The following is a 12,978-nucleotide window of genomic DNA, read 5'->3' on the forward strand; positions in this document are numbered from 1 at the left end:
AGGATTCCCCAGCCCCCCTCGGCCCCGAGCCCCCCGGCCCTGCCCGGGTGGGCGCCCCGAGCCCGGCAGCGGGAGGTGTGCGGGGGCTGTCACAGCGCATCAGCCGCGGCCCCGCTCCGCCACTCGGCTCCGGTCCTTGGCCGCAGAGCCGGGTGAAGAGACAGCGAGGCACTCAAGCGGCTGGCAGGGCCAGGGGAGCCGGGCACGGGCACAGCCAGGGGTGCCAGGCACAGCCAGGGCACAGCCAGGGGAGCCGGGCATAGCCAGAAGTGCTGGGCACAGCCAGGGGAGCCGGGCACGGGCACAGCCAGGGGAGCCAGGCACAGCCAGGGGTGCCGGGCACAGCCAGGGGTGCCAGGAACAGCCAGGGCACAGCCAGGGGTGCCGGGCAGAGCCAGGGGTGCCGGGCACTGCCATACCGGGCACAGCCAGGAGTGCTGGGCACAGCCAGGGGAGCCGGGCACAGCCAGGAGTGCCGGGCACAGCCAGGGGTGCCAGACACCGCCAGGCACGGGCACCGCCCAGGGATGGGCAGGGTGGGCAGATGGGGTTTGGGAGTTTCCTTTTCAGATGTGGAAGGGAAGTGAGAGCCCTGCCTGGTGTGTGGGAATGTTTGTCTTCCACGTAACCTGTCCAGGAGGTGCAGAGCCCACGGCACCTCAGACCTCCTAAATTTTGCTTCACCGGGTGTAATCTGAGCCCCAGGGGCACTGGGACAGGAGGGTTCAGCCAGGGGCCAGATCCATTCTTCTCTCCAGCACAGCCTCTGAGAGGATCCCGGGGAAGTTGCCAGTTGGATTGGTTTTTTCAGCTGTTGCATCTCCCCGTGTTTCAGCTGTCCAGCTTCTTTGGGATGCTGCTGTGGCCAGGGAGGGATCTGAGGAGATGGGGAAACTGAGGCAGGAGCCAGGTGCTTGTGTAGAGGTGCTGTCCAAAGACATGATGGACGGGGCTCATGAGTGGGGCTGTGATGCTGTTGGCACCAGAGGAGCCACAGGAGGAGCTGCTGCAGGGGTGGACGCACAGCCTGTGGCTGCTGTGGCACTCTGGCAGGACCACACTGATTTGTGGCACCGTGTCTCCATCCAGGTCTCATTGTACATTGTGAGAAACAAGTCCTGCAAGATGCTGAGTGTATGCCAAGGCCCCTCAAGGAATCTTGGAACAGGTTGGAAGGGATCTCAAAGCTCATCTCATTCTACCCCTGCCATGGGCAGGGACGCTTTCCACTGGATCAGGTGCTCCAGGCCCTGTCCAAGCTGACCCTGAACAGTCACAGGGATCCAGGGGCAGCCACAGCTTCGTCCTTCTCTTCCTGAATGAAGACACTGAAGCAGTTTATGCTCAAGCCAGGCATTAACTGGGCAATGAAGATCCACTTTGACCCATGCCCAGGGAAGATGATGACCAAGACAAACCTGTCCCTGACCCAGAGAGACAGGAGCCAGCCAGGATTTGAGTCCTGGACTCTGCATGGTCCTGGAGGACACAGCCATGGCTGCTTGTCCAAGGAGTGTAGCAGAGTTCCATCCCATTTTTATGGACCTCATGTTCCAGGCACAGAGCTGCCCCCTGCCAGCCCCCAGCCTGCTCCTGCTGGCCCAAAGGGTGCCCTGGAGGAGGGTGCCCTGCACCTGCCAGGGTGACAGCACATCCTCGGCCCCTGGTGCTCCCCCTGCACAGCACCAGCTCATCCCCACAGAGCCCCAGCCCTGCTGGGACTTGGAGGGGCCTCTGGAGCTGTTCTGGTCCTGCTCACAGCCTACTCCATCCCTGACCTTTGGGGTGTCCTGCACAGCTTGTCTTCCAATCTGCCCAAGCAGTGGCTGTCCCCAGAGCTCTCCTGGCACCCGGGCATGGGATCTAGCAGGGGACAGCCCCAGCAGCGTCCTGTGAAGAGGGACAGAGGTGTCCTCACCTGGCTACAGCTCAGCCGGGGCTCACAGGTGGAGAAGAGGAGCTAACACCAAAGCCAACGCAAGGTGACACAGCTGAGAGGAGGGGGCTGCATCTCTCTCCCCACCTCTGCCGCTTTTAAGTTGATGTCTCTGGTGCCGGGGAGAACCAAACCTGCGGCCGGGGAAGCCAAATGGCAGCGTGTGTGACCCGCGGGCCGGGAGGCGGTGCCGGGCTGAGCCCTCGGCGGGAGCAGGCGGCAGCGTGTGTGACAAGCCAGAGCAGCATGGTGGATGGCAGTAATTATCCTGCCGCCCACAGCTGAAGGGGAGCATATGGTAAGGAAAAGGAAACTAACTTGTATTTTTCCGCACCCCCGGGCTCAGCCTTTCTGGGGCTGTCACAGTCGATTTGTGCTGCCTGAGCTGTTTCGCCCCGGCCGCCGCTGCATCCGGCGGCTCCTCGCAGGCAGCGCCGGGGCTGGGGCTCGGTGCCCGCTGCTCCCGCAGCCCCTCACCCCGGGAACGGCGGCTCCGGGGGCTGCGACAGCCACGGTGCCGCTCCCTGTCCCTGTCCCTGTCCCTGCTGGGACACGGCAATGACAGCCACGGTGCCGCTCCCTGTCCCTGCTGGGACACGGCCAGAACAGTCACGGTCCTGCTCCCTGTCCCTGTCCCCGTCCCCGTCCCTGCAGGGACAGCTCGGTGACAGCCACGGTGCCGCTCCCTGTCCCTGCTGGGACACGGCAGTGACAGCCATGGTCCTGGTCCTTGTCCCTGTCTCTGCTGGGACGGGCCAGCGGGCACGGGGTGGCGCTGGGAGCTGGGTGTGCCACGGGTGCTGCCATGGATGCTCTTGGAGCACCTCGGGATGCAGAAGCCCTGAGAAGCCCTGGGTAGAGCTGGACACCCACCCTGGCAGGGGCTGGGTTTGGGGAGGTCTCGGCAGCAGCCTTGGCTTATCCAGCAGCTCTGATCTGTCTCTGCTCTCCAGCCTCACCAGGCTTTCCTGGTGGGCTGTTCCCCACTGGAGCTCCCAGGCAGCCCCTAAAAGCCACAAGTCCTGTACAGAGCCCTCCCTGAGCCACTGTGTGTGCTGTGGGCGACATCTGTAGGGTCCTGGAATGGTTTGGGTTGGAAAGGACCTCAAAGCTCATCTTGTTCCACCCCTGCCATGGGCAGGGACACCTCCCACTGTCCCAGGCTGCTCCAAGCCCTGGCCTTGGGCACTGCCAGGGATCCAGGGGCAGCCACAGCTGCTCTGGGCACCCTGTGCCAGGGCCTGCCCACCCTGCCAGGGATGAATTTTTCTCTACCATGCAATTTAACCCTGCTCTCAGAGGGTCTCCATTACACTGGCATGATGTGGCCTCTCAGGTGGCCCCAAGGTGGCCAGGACCTGGCTGAGAGGGAGAGCTGCTGCCTCACTCCAAAGCTCTCTCCCAGCCCATTGTCTGTCCAAATCCTCGTGCCAAAAGTGAGCCAGGAAGCCATGGAGGCAGCAGGCAGCTGTCCCTGCTGGAAGCATGGGGGTTTCCATGCCAGCTCATGGCCAGTGGGGATTTCTCGGGTATGGGAAGGAGTGGGATGTCTCCATGGAGCTGCCAACAGGCCTTGGGGTGGTGAATGCCTCTGACATTGGCCTTGCTGTGACAAGGAGGGTCCAATGCTGGAGCTGGGCTCCCTCAAGGGTCACAATCCCCTCTGTGTTGTGGTGCAGGGCTGTGTAGGAACCACCTGGGCATCCTTGGCAGCATTACCACAGACTGGTTCATCTGCCAGCTGGGCATGGATTCACCCCTTGAAAGCAAACTTTCATTTTCATTGAGAAGGGGGAAGTGGGAGTTTCCAGTTCCTTTCCAGATCTGCTGCTGCTGCCCAGGGGCTCCTGGAAGAGGCTGGACAGAGACACTGTTTCTATGCAGTGGGATATAAAACCAGTTTTCTCACTATTGCTGGTGTCTCACTGGTACAGGGCAGTGTCTGGGGGCCTGGTGTGGCTACAGAATCTCTGAAAACAGAGCTGAGCCTTGTGTGAGGTGGGGACCGTGGTCAGGCTGGTTTGAGACCTCAGCTCAGAACTCTTCAGGATACAATACCAAATCTGGTCACCCAGGCACCCTGCTTGACCCAAAGAGGGAGGATTTTGCAGGGATCTGCTTGACACAGGGGTCTGCTGGTCACAGGATGCAGCACCAGCATCCAGGGGAGGTTATTTCCTTAGGAGTAAACTCCATGAGCAGGAGACCTCACAAAGCCCTCAGCAAACACCAGCAGGAAGAGGGGACATGAGGAGAAGAGGCCTGCACCCAGTGCCCTTCCCACAGCCAGGGTCCCCTCCCCAGGCTGGTTTCCAGTCCCGGCAGCCGCAGGGCTGGGACAGCAGGGATGGGACAGCAGGGATGGGATAGCAGGGATGGGATAGCAGGGATGGGATAGCAGGGATAGGATAGCAGGGATGGGATAGCAGGGATGGGACAGCAGGGATGGGATAGCAGGGATGGGACAGTAGGGATGGGATAGCAGGGATGGGGACAGTAGGGCAGGGACAGCAGGGTTGGCACAGCAGGGTTGGGATAGCAGGGTTGGCACAGCAGGCTTGGCACAGCAGGGCTGTGGAGCTCCTTCCCTGGTCCAGGAGGTGCCTGTCTCCACCCAGCTCCATCCTGGGCCGGCTGGCTGCAGGGTCTGTGTGCCAGGGCAGGGTGGCACGGGCAGAGGCTGCCGGTTTCCAGTGCAGGGCCCCGGGAGCTGCTGAGCCACGGGCGCGGAGAGGGGCCCGTCTGCAGCAGCCGCTGGCCCAGGACAGCCCACAGGGCACAGGCCCAGCACGGAGGAGCTCGCAGGGCACAGGCCCAGCACAGGCCCAGCACGGACAGCTCACAGGGCCCTGGCTGCTCCCCCCAAGGCCGGTGTCCCCCCCGGGCAACATCCCAGGGTACAGATGGAGAAGGAAAAGGGCGCTGTGCGGCCTCTTGGCTCATCCAGAGCCGGGGCTGGAGGGATTGCGATGTGCACAGAGAGAGGGAACATCAGCTCGTTTCTCTCTAATGGCAGGAGGAGGATGGGGGGTCTTGAGGGCGTGGGGGGTGTCCTGAAAGGCAGAGCTGAATTCCCAGGCTGGAGGAGGTGAAGGATGCAGCCGTGGTGCAGGGAACCCTTTCCTATGTCCCTCCTCATGCTGGATCCCTTGGGTTTGCCTGTAGGACACCAAAAGCAAAACCCCCACCCCTGGATTCCCCACCTATCCCAAGGGCCCTTCTTTGGGGATAATTTTGTTTGAGGGAAAAAACGCCAAATCCGAGCTTAACTGCTCCTGCCAGGGCAGAGTGAACGGGAGCGGTGGGGTGGGCTAGGAAGGAGAAGACCCCCGGGAAGCTGCGGCTCGGTGCCTCCTCCCCCTGCGGGTCCCTGACCTCCCGTTTGCCTGTCAAGAGCGAGCTCCGCCACCGAAACACCCCCTGTCAAATTAGTGAGTCAGAAGACGTAAGAGAGACCACCGCTGCTAATTTGTACATTAACTGGTTCTGACAGAAATATTTCACAAGTGAAAAAACAGAAAATGTGCCTCAAGACAATGTGCAACTTCCGTACCAGCAAACTTCTGCTTAACTGTGCGGTGCCCGAGGAGGGGGCACCCCCCGCCCCGCCGGGAGCCCCGCGCTGGGTTTAGCCCCGGGAGATGCTCCCGAAGGCTGGAGCAGGCCCTGGGCCGTGGGAGGGGGGTTAGGCGGCCGCAGATTCCCCAAAATGGTGGGGGCGGGGAGGGGAGGGGAGGGCAGGGGATCCTGGCACCATTATCCATCGGGAAAAGGGAATGACAGGGTGGAAGGGGCTTGGTGATGCCCCCTCCTCACCCCACGATAGAGGAGTGCTGCCCTTCCACAGCGCCCACCCTGCTTCCAGCAGCTGCCCAGATCAGGGTCTGCTGCTTTTTGCCCCCAGCCCAGGATAGGACCTGCTGGGGCTGTCCCCATTGTCACCGTGTGGGACAAGCCGTGGGTCACCAGCTACAGCCACTCTGCCGGGAACATCCACGGGCACAGGCAGCTGCCAGCCGTGCCCACCCCCGCCCCGTGCCCACGGGAGAGCGGCGGGCGGCAAACCCTGCCCGGGACCCACGGGAACCCCCGAGCACCGCCAGCTCCTCGCCACCACGAGCGGCCGTGGCCAAAGCTGGTGGCCGAGCCCCTGTGCGGAGCCCCGGGCAGCAGAGCCCCACGGAGAGGCGGCAGGACCGCGGCGGCTGCCGGGGCCACCCCGTGGCCCCTCCCGGTGCCCTCACGCCCTGCCCGGGCCCCCGCGCGGGGCTGGCACCGGAGCGTGTCGGGGCGCGGGTGGGAGCAGGTCCTCGGGCCAGCAGCATCGAGCACATGATCTGTTGTGGCAGGTTCCCTGCAGCCTGGAGCCAGCCCCGAGCGAGCGCTGGTGATGGCTTTAATTGCTTTCAGATTCGATAGCCCAGCCCGTGACAGCCCGGCCCCAGCTGTGCCGGCCCGGACCCTGCGCGGCCCCGCGCCCGCTGCCTTCGGATGGAGCCCGCGAGGAGGAGGAGGAGGAGGAGGAGGAGGAGGAGGAGAGGAGCCGTCCTGGGGTGGGGTTTTCCTCTTCATCCCGGCAAAGTCTTCTCCTTCCTCCTGTCTGTCTAGGTGACCCCCTGAGTCTCATCCCTGGGGAAACCGGGAGGGACAGCGTGGCACCCTAGGATGCCATGGCAGCCCTGCTGTGAAGCCACCCAGCCGTGTGCCCCCGTGTCCCCAGGTGGGCAGCCCAGAGCGGCTCCACCCCGCCCTCTGCGGCTCTGCTGTTCCCCCATTCGGAAGTGGGGGGGATGCTGGAGGGCTCTGCTCACCCATCGCAGCTGGGGACGGGGGAGGTGGCGGGTCCGTGATGCCACTGAGGCACGGGCTGGTCCCCTCTGGCGGCTGCTTGTGCCCTCCCAGCCTGCCCGGCCGTGGCGGGGGGCTGGGGGCTGCTCTCTAGGTAGCCTGGGCCTGACACAGATCTCGGGGGCTTTCTCCCTCATCTGAAGGGGGAAGAAGCTGACCCCAAGCATCAGGTCCTCATTCCACTGGCTGGTGGCTGGGGGGGAGCTGGGGGTCTCCGGGGTGAGAGGACAAAGGGCTGCTCACCACCTACAGCGGCACACGTGGGCTAGCCCTGACCCACTGGTGCCTGAATCCTCCTCTTCCTCCTCTTTCCCGCTGCTGCCGTGGTCCGAGGCACCTCCCCCGCTCCAGCCCAGCCCGGGTGGGTGCAGGCAGTGCAGGATCGGTAATGTTCCCTGCCCGGCATGGAGCGTGCCCGAGGGAGGCTGGGTGAGCACCCTGGCACCCAGACCTCGCCCATGCACTCCCGGCCCTTCGGCAAGGCTGAGGTCCCAGCCCGAGCCTCCCTGCTGGCACTCGGTGCCGGTGCTGGCCGTGCTCTGTGTCCCTGCTGAAGGGAGGTGCCGGGCTGGGGATGGGGATGGGGCTGCCTGCAGGGACCCCCCCGTCCCTGTCCCTGCCGGCCGGGCCGCAGCAGCGGCTGCTGCCGGTGAAGGCGAGCGCTCCTCCGTGGCTCGGCAGCTCCTGGCAGAGCGCGGGACGCGGCGGAGGATGAGGAGGGGCCGCTCTCATCCCGATCCATTATTGCGGGCAGCGCCGGCGGGCGCCCGGGGCAGCGGCTGCATTATTGACGAAGGGGAAGGCAGGCCGGGGCGCAGGCAGGGACCCTCCTGCAGGGCTCAGCCCCGGGCAAAGCACTTCGCCTGCGCCGCAGAGCCGCAGAGCTGCCGGGCCTGGCCCGGGGCAGCGGCCGCAGCCGCCGCAGCCGCTCACCACAGCCCGGTGCTGCGGCCGGGAGCAGCCCCGAGCCCGGGCCCGTGCTGGGCGCAGGGCACCCATCGGCACCCCCGGCAGGGTGATGGAGGTGGGCGACAGCACCCTTGCGATGCTCACGCTGGCACCAGCGCTGCAGCTCTGCCCCCCTCAACCCAGCACAGCGCTGGTGCTGCTCTTTTTTAAGCTTCCCTCTGTCTCCAGGCGGAGATTTGTGGCGTAAAATGCACAATATGTTCTATCTGCCCTGTGGGAGCCATAAAATATTCACCAGCAGCTCCCATTATAGTCAGAGTGAATCACAGAGAGCGCTGGAGCCCTCGCCCCCTCCCGAGCAGGGCCTGACGGGGCCGGAGCCCGGCCGGTCCCGGCTCTGCCTCCGGGGATGTTCCCCGGGCCCAGCAGGTCAAGGGGTGGTGACCGCGCTGATGAGACGGCGACTGCCTCAGAGAATCCCAGACTGGTTTGTCATGGAAGGAACCTTAAAGCTCATCCCGTTCCACCCCCTGCCATGGCAGGGACACCTTCCACTGTCCCAGGCTGCTCCAAGCCCTCTCCAGCCTGGCCCTGGACGCTTCCAGGGATCCAGGAGTAGCCACAGCTTCTCTGGGCACCTGTGCCAGGGCCTCTCCACCCTTCACCTTCATCACCTTCATATGAGCATCCTCGTATGTGCCCAGGGAGGAGCAGCACCAGGGCTGTGGGTGGAGGGGACTCATGGGATGGCAGCTGGAGTGGGGTGGGCTCACATGGCCCCAGCCCTGCCCTGCTCACGCTGTCCCACCAGATGAGCTGGTGCAGGGACACCCCTGGGGTGACTTGTGCTGCCATTTTTGCAGCCATAGCCCCTTGGGTGAGGAGCCACAGCCGTGCCAGGGCAGTGGAACAGCCCTGCCCCAGCTGTCACACCTGTGCCTCTGCTCTTCACATGGCTCAGTACCACAGCATTCCTCCTCCACCTCCCCTCCACAGTGTCCTGCTGTCCATCCTTCTCTTCCATCCATCCTTCCCTTGACCCACTGCTCCCTTTGCCCATCCCCATCTCCCCCTTCAGACCTCAGGCTCAAGACTGACAGAGCCAAAGGCTGACAAATTTCCTGATGAAGCAACACCCTCCTCCAGAGCTGATGTGTCAAACACAATTTTATCTTTTGCCACACAATTATTTGTAATTATAAAGCAGTTAATGCTGCCTCAGCCCTTGGGAATTGGGCACAATTAGGGTTTGATTTCACTTCCAGCCCTTCCATGGCTACACCACAGCTCTCAGCCCAGTCTGTGATGTTGGGGGTGTTCTGAGGGCTCCCAAAGTGTCCAGACAGAATCAGAGCCCTCACTGCCATACACGTGCCTTCTCCTGGGAGATGGTGTCCCCTGCACCCCCAGCCCACCCGAGTGTCCCCGGCTGCACCGGGCACTGCTGTGCCAGCCTCCTGCCATGGCCGGGTTTGCTCCCATCGTCGGCAGGCGCGGGGCTCAGCGGGACGCGGAGCCGCGGCCGTGGGAGGGCAGGACACGATCACCCACCTGCGCTGGTCACCACGACAAGAGCCACCACCAGGTCACCGCGCTGAGATGTCCCGGCGTGTCCTTGGCGCTGAGCAGCACCGAGCGGGGCGGGGGGACCCGTGGTGGCCCCAGAGCCCCCCGGGATCGCCAGGAGGCGGCAGCGAGGGGCGGCACGGCCGCGAGGCCGCAACCCGGCTCCTCTCCCTGAACAGACTGAGGGAGAGGAGGGAGCGTGGCAGTGCCCTCCCCGCCAAAATGAACTCTCCATCTGTTTCTCCCCGGCTGAGGCTGATGGCTTGTGACAGGGCCTCCTGAATGCAAAGATGTTTCGCCCGGAAAAATCTATTACAAGTTGCTGTAAGAAAGAGCGAAATCCTCTCCTTCTGTCTCTCCCTACTGGTCTCAAGGTGCCCACCCCGGGCGAGAGCAGCCGGGGCCGCCTCCGCTCAGCCGGAAAGTTCTCCCCGCGCCAGGCGGCCCCGCCGCCGGACAAAGGCACGGACGGAGCGGGAGCAGGGGCGCTGCCCTGGGAGCTGCGAGGAGGGAGCAGCTCCTGCATCCCCAGCCCGGGCACGGGGCCGGGCATGCAGCGGGCACGGCCATGGCGCCGCCCGGCATGGAACGGGTGGGGAAACTGAGGCACGAGCGGGAGAGCATCCAGGCGGATGGTGGGTGCCCTCTCCCGGCCGCGGCACAGCCCTGCTCGGCCCTGCGAGAGAACACCGCTCATTTTATGGGAATTTCTGGATTTCGCTTCTGTTTTGCTTTATTTCCACCCCTCTCTGTGCTCCCGCACCCCCAAGTGCAGGAAAACTTCCAATTCCCCTTTTATTGGTGCTCAGCTCTCCCCCCAGCACCGACTGTCACTGCTCCACGGAAATGCCTGCGAGACCCATTGCTTTGACCCCCAAACCAGCCCACTCATCCCTTTTGTCTCTTCCACAGGAAAACCAGGCAGCTTCAGTAAAAAACAAAACTTTATTTGGTCCATCAGAACCTGAGTTTGAAAACCACCCATGGATAATTCATATCATACAGGGATTACTGATCTGATTTACAATTGATAAAATATCCTATGATTTTGAAGAGCTGGACAGTATTTACAGGGTTAAAAATATTCACAGCTCAGAAAGACATAAAGAGAGAGGAGAAAAAAAAGTGAAGGACAAATCATCCCAAGGAGGAAGGAGCTGGAAAGAGAGAAAACAGATCAACAAACAGAAATACAGACAGAGCTTGGCTCAGCAGCCCCAGCTGGGGGGGCTGGGAGGTGCCAGGGCAGCCCACCCCCCCTGCCACCCCCAATCCCCGAGGGACACAGAGGGGCAGAGCCTGCACCCCCTGCCCAGCCCAGCTGCTGGTGCAGGGTTTGGGGTGCAGGATTTGGGGTGCAGGATCCCCCAGCATGGCCCCTGCCAGAACAGGGTCCAGCATTGCCCATCAGCCCCCCCTCAGCTGTAAATCCACACAGCTCAGGAAGGAGACAGTACACAGGGGAACCCCCAAACCACACACACACACACACACACACACACACACACACACACACACGTCAAGTCAGACAAGTCAGAGAGCCACGAAGCCCTGAAAACGTGGGGTGCAGCTCCCCCCAGGATCAGCCCTCACCTCAGAGCACCCACAGGGCCAGCAGCACCCTGAGGTGCAGCCCTTGCCTTGTGCTCACTGCCTCCCACAGCACTCGGGCTCTGGAGGAGGGGGCTCTCTGCTTCCCCCCAAAGCCACCCCCTCCCCAGCACATGGACTCGTGCTAACTCCAGGGAGCTGCTCCCTGGCCCCGGGTCGGTACCTGCAGCCCAGCCTCCCTCCATGGGGCACAGGGGGGCCCAGAGGGCAGTGCCAGGGGCTGAGCCCAGCTCGGGCCATGGCTTCTCTCCAGGCACTGCTCCCACGGCCGCCTTTGCATAGTAACACTTGTGTGACAGGGAGAGGTGGCACGGGCCACAGCCCCCGCCTGCAGCACCCCCCCGGGGCCCCGCTCTCCACCCGGAGCCGAGCAGGAGGTGGTGAAACCTCTGAGTTTCACCCCAATTACAGCACAGCCCCCTCAGCAGCAGCTTTCTGCAACAACCCTGTGCCCTCTCCCCACCAGCCCCAGCACCCAGGAAGGGTGGGGGGGTCCCTGGCATGGGTGGCACCATGGCAGCCTGACCCTGGCACCCCCCAGCCCAGCCTCAGCACCACGCTGGTCCTGGCAGCAGACAAAGGGGGCAACAAGACAGAGGGAAGGGCCCAGGGACAGACGGAGGGTCACACAGACGGACAGACATCAGAGGTATATTCTTTTTGCAGCGCCAGTGCCCTGGTGCCACGGGAAGGGGCAGAGTCCTGAGCGTGGTGCCTGGGAAGGGTCTTGACAGCAACCTCCAGCCCCTCCCTCTCCCACAGTCCCCGGGGCGGGCAGAGGGCACCGGGCCCAGCACAGGAATGGGGCAGGTGGGATCCTGAGATGGCCCCGTGCCCCCAGCTGCTCCTTGTAAAGTGCCTGGGGGCAGCGGCGCCAGGGCAGCGGTGCCAGGGCTGGTGCTGGCCCTGAGAACTCACCCCAGCCCCGCGGCGTGGGGCAAAGCGCTGGGGGTGCCACTCCAGCTCTGCCCCACAGCTCAGCGCTGGTGGCTCGGGGGGCACCCCGGGCCAGAGGCTCGGTGACAGGAACGGGGCGGCGGGGCAGGGACGGGGGGGCTCTTCGTCATAGGGGCCGGGGCCCGTGCAGCCCAGCGACCTCGGGCGTGAGCAGCGGGTTGTGGGTGCCCTTCGTCAGCATCCAGTCATTGAGGAAGGCCTGGGTGGCTTTGCGGTGCGCCAGGCGGTGCGTGATGGAGAAGCCAGCGTTACCCTCCAGCTGGGACAGGATCACCAACACCTGCCTGTGGAGAGAGCCACGGGCTCAGGGCAGCAGCCTCCACCCCTGCAATCCCACCTCTGTCCTGGCAATCCCATCCTCTCCTGGCAATCCCACCTCTGTCCCAGCAATCCCACCTCTGTCCTGGCAATCCCATCCTCTCCTGGCAATCCCACCTCTGTCCCAGCAATCCCACCTCTGTCCTGGCAATCCCACCCTGTCCTGACAATCTCACCTCTGTCCTGGCAATCCCACCTCTGCTCTAGGAATCCCACCTTTTTCCTGGCAATCCCACCCTGTCCTGACAATCTCACCTCTGTCCTGGCAATCCCACCTCTGCTCTAGGAATCCCACCTCTTTCCTGGCAATCCCACCCTGTCCATGCCTCCCTGCCAGCCCTGGCTCTGCCACTCTCCAGCCTCCTGCCAGCCCTGGCTCTGCCTTTCTCCCAGCCTCCTGGCAGGCCCATGGCAGCCTCTGTGACCCACCCCTGCCTACCCCAGACCTGTGCAGGGGGGGGACGCTGTCCTGTGTCTTGAGGCTGCCGCGCGTGGACACCACGTTGAAGCTGTCGGTGCAGTCGCACTGCACATGCAGGTAGGACTTGGGGTGTCGGTTCTCCACCACCACGATGAGCCCTGCCCAGCCGTGGGTCAGGTAGTAGCAGGTCATCCCCTCACGGCCCTGGGGCAGACAGCAGGGAAGGGGATGAAGCCTCTGGGCACCCTCATCCCCAAATCAAACCCCCTGCACTGGCATCCTCCACTCTAGCCAAGGGCAGCCCATCTGCTGGGGTGCCCCATGCTGCCTGAGGGAGCAAAGCGGGGGGGCATCCAGGGGTGGCAGCCAGAGCTGGCACAGCCCTGCCCAACCCCTGCCCATGGACCCCACA

The 12,978-nt window shown here is 63.7% G+C and overlaps 1 protein-coding gene across 3 annotated transcripts in view; it reads right to left on the minus strand.

Moving 5' to 3' along the window:
* Nucleotides 1-10,185: 10,185 nt before the first annotated feature.
* The window catches only part of CAPN15 (calpain 15), a 56,837-nt gene continuing 54,044 nt past the window's right edge, over nucleotides 10,186-12,978 (minus strand). For all 3 annotated transcript variants that reach the window (XM_066561121.1, XM_066561118.1, XM_066561120.1), the window contains 2 exons: nucleotides 12,592-12,770; nucleotides 10,186-12,111 (listed from right to left, as the gene is read on the minus strand). In XM_066561121.1, coding sequence (XP_066417218.1) covers nucleotides 11,934-12,111; nucleotides 12,592-12,770 — 357 coding nt within the window. In that variant the 3' untranslated portion in view covers nucleotides 10,186-11,933. The remainder of the gene's footprint in view (nucleotides 12,112-12,591; nucleotides 12,771-12,978) is intronic.

Source organism: Molothrus aeneus, chromosome 16, assembly GCF_037042795.1.
Source record: "Molothrus aeneus isolate 106 chromosome 16, BPBGC_Maene_1.0, whole genome shotgun sequence".
NCBI lineage: Eukaryota > Metazoa > Chordata > Aves > Passeriformes > Icteridae > Molothrus > Molothrus aeneus.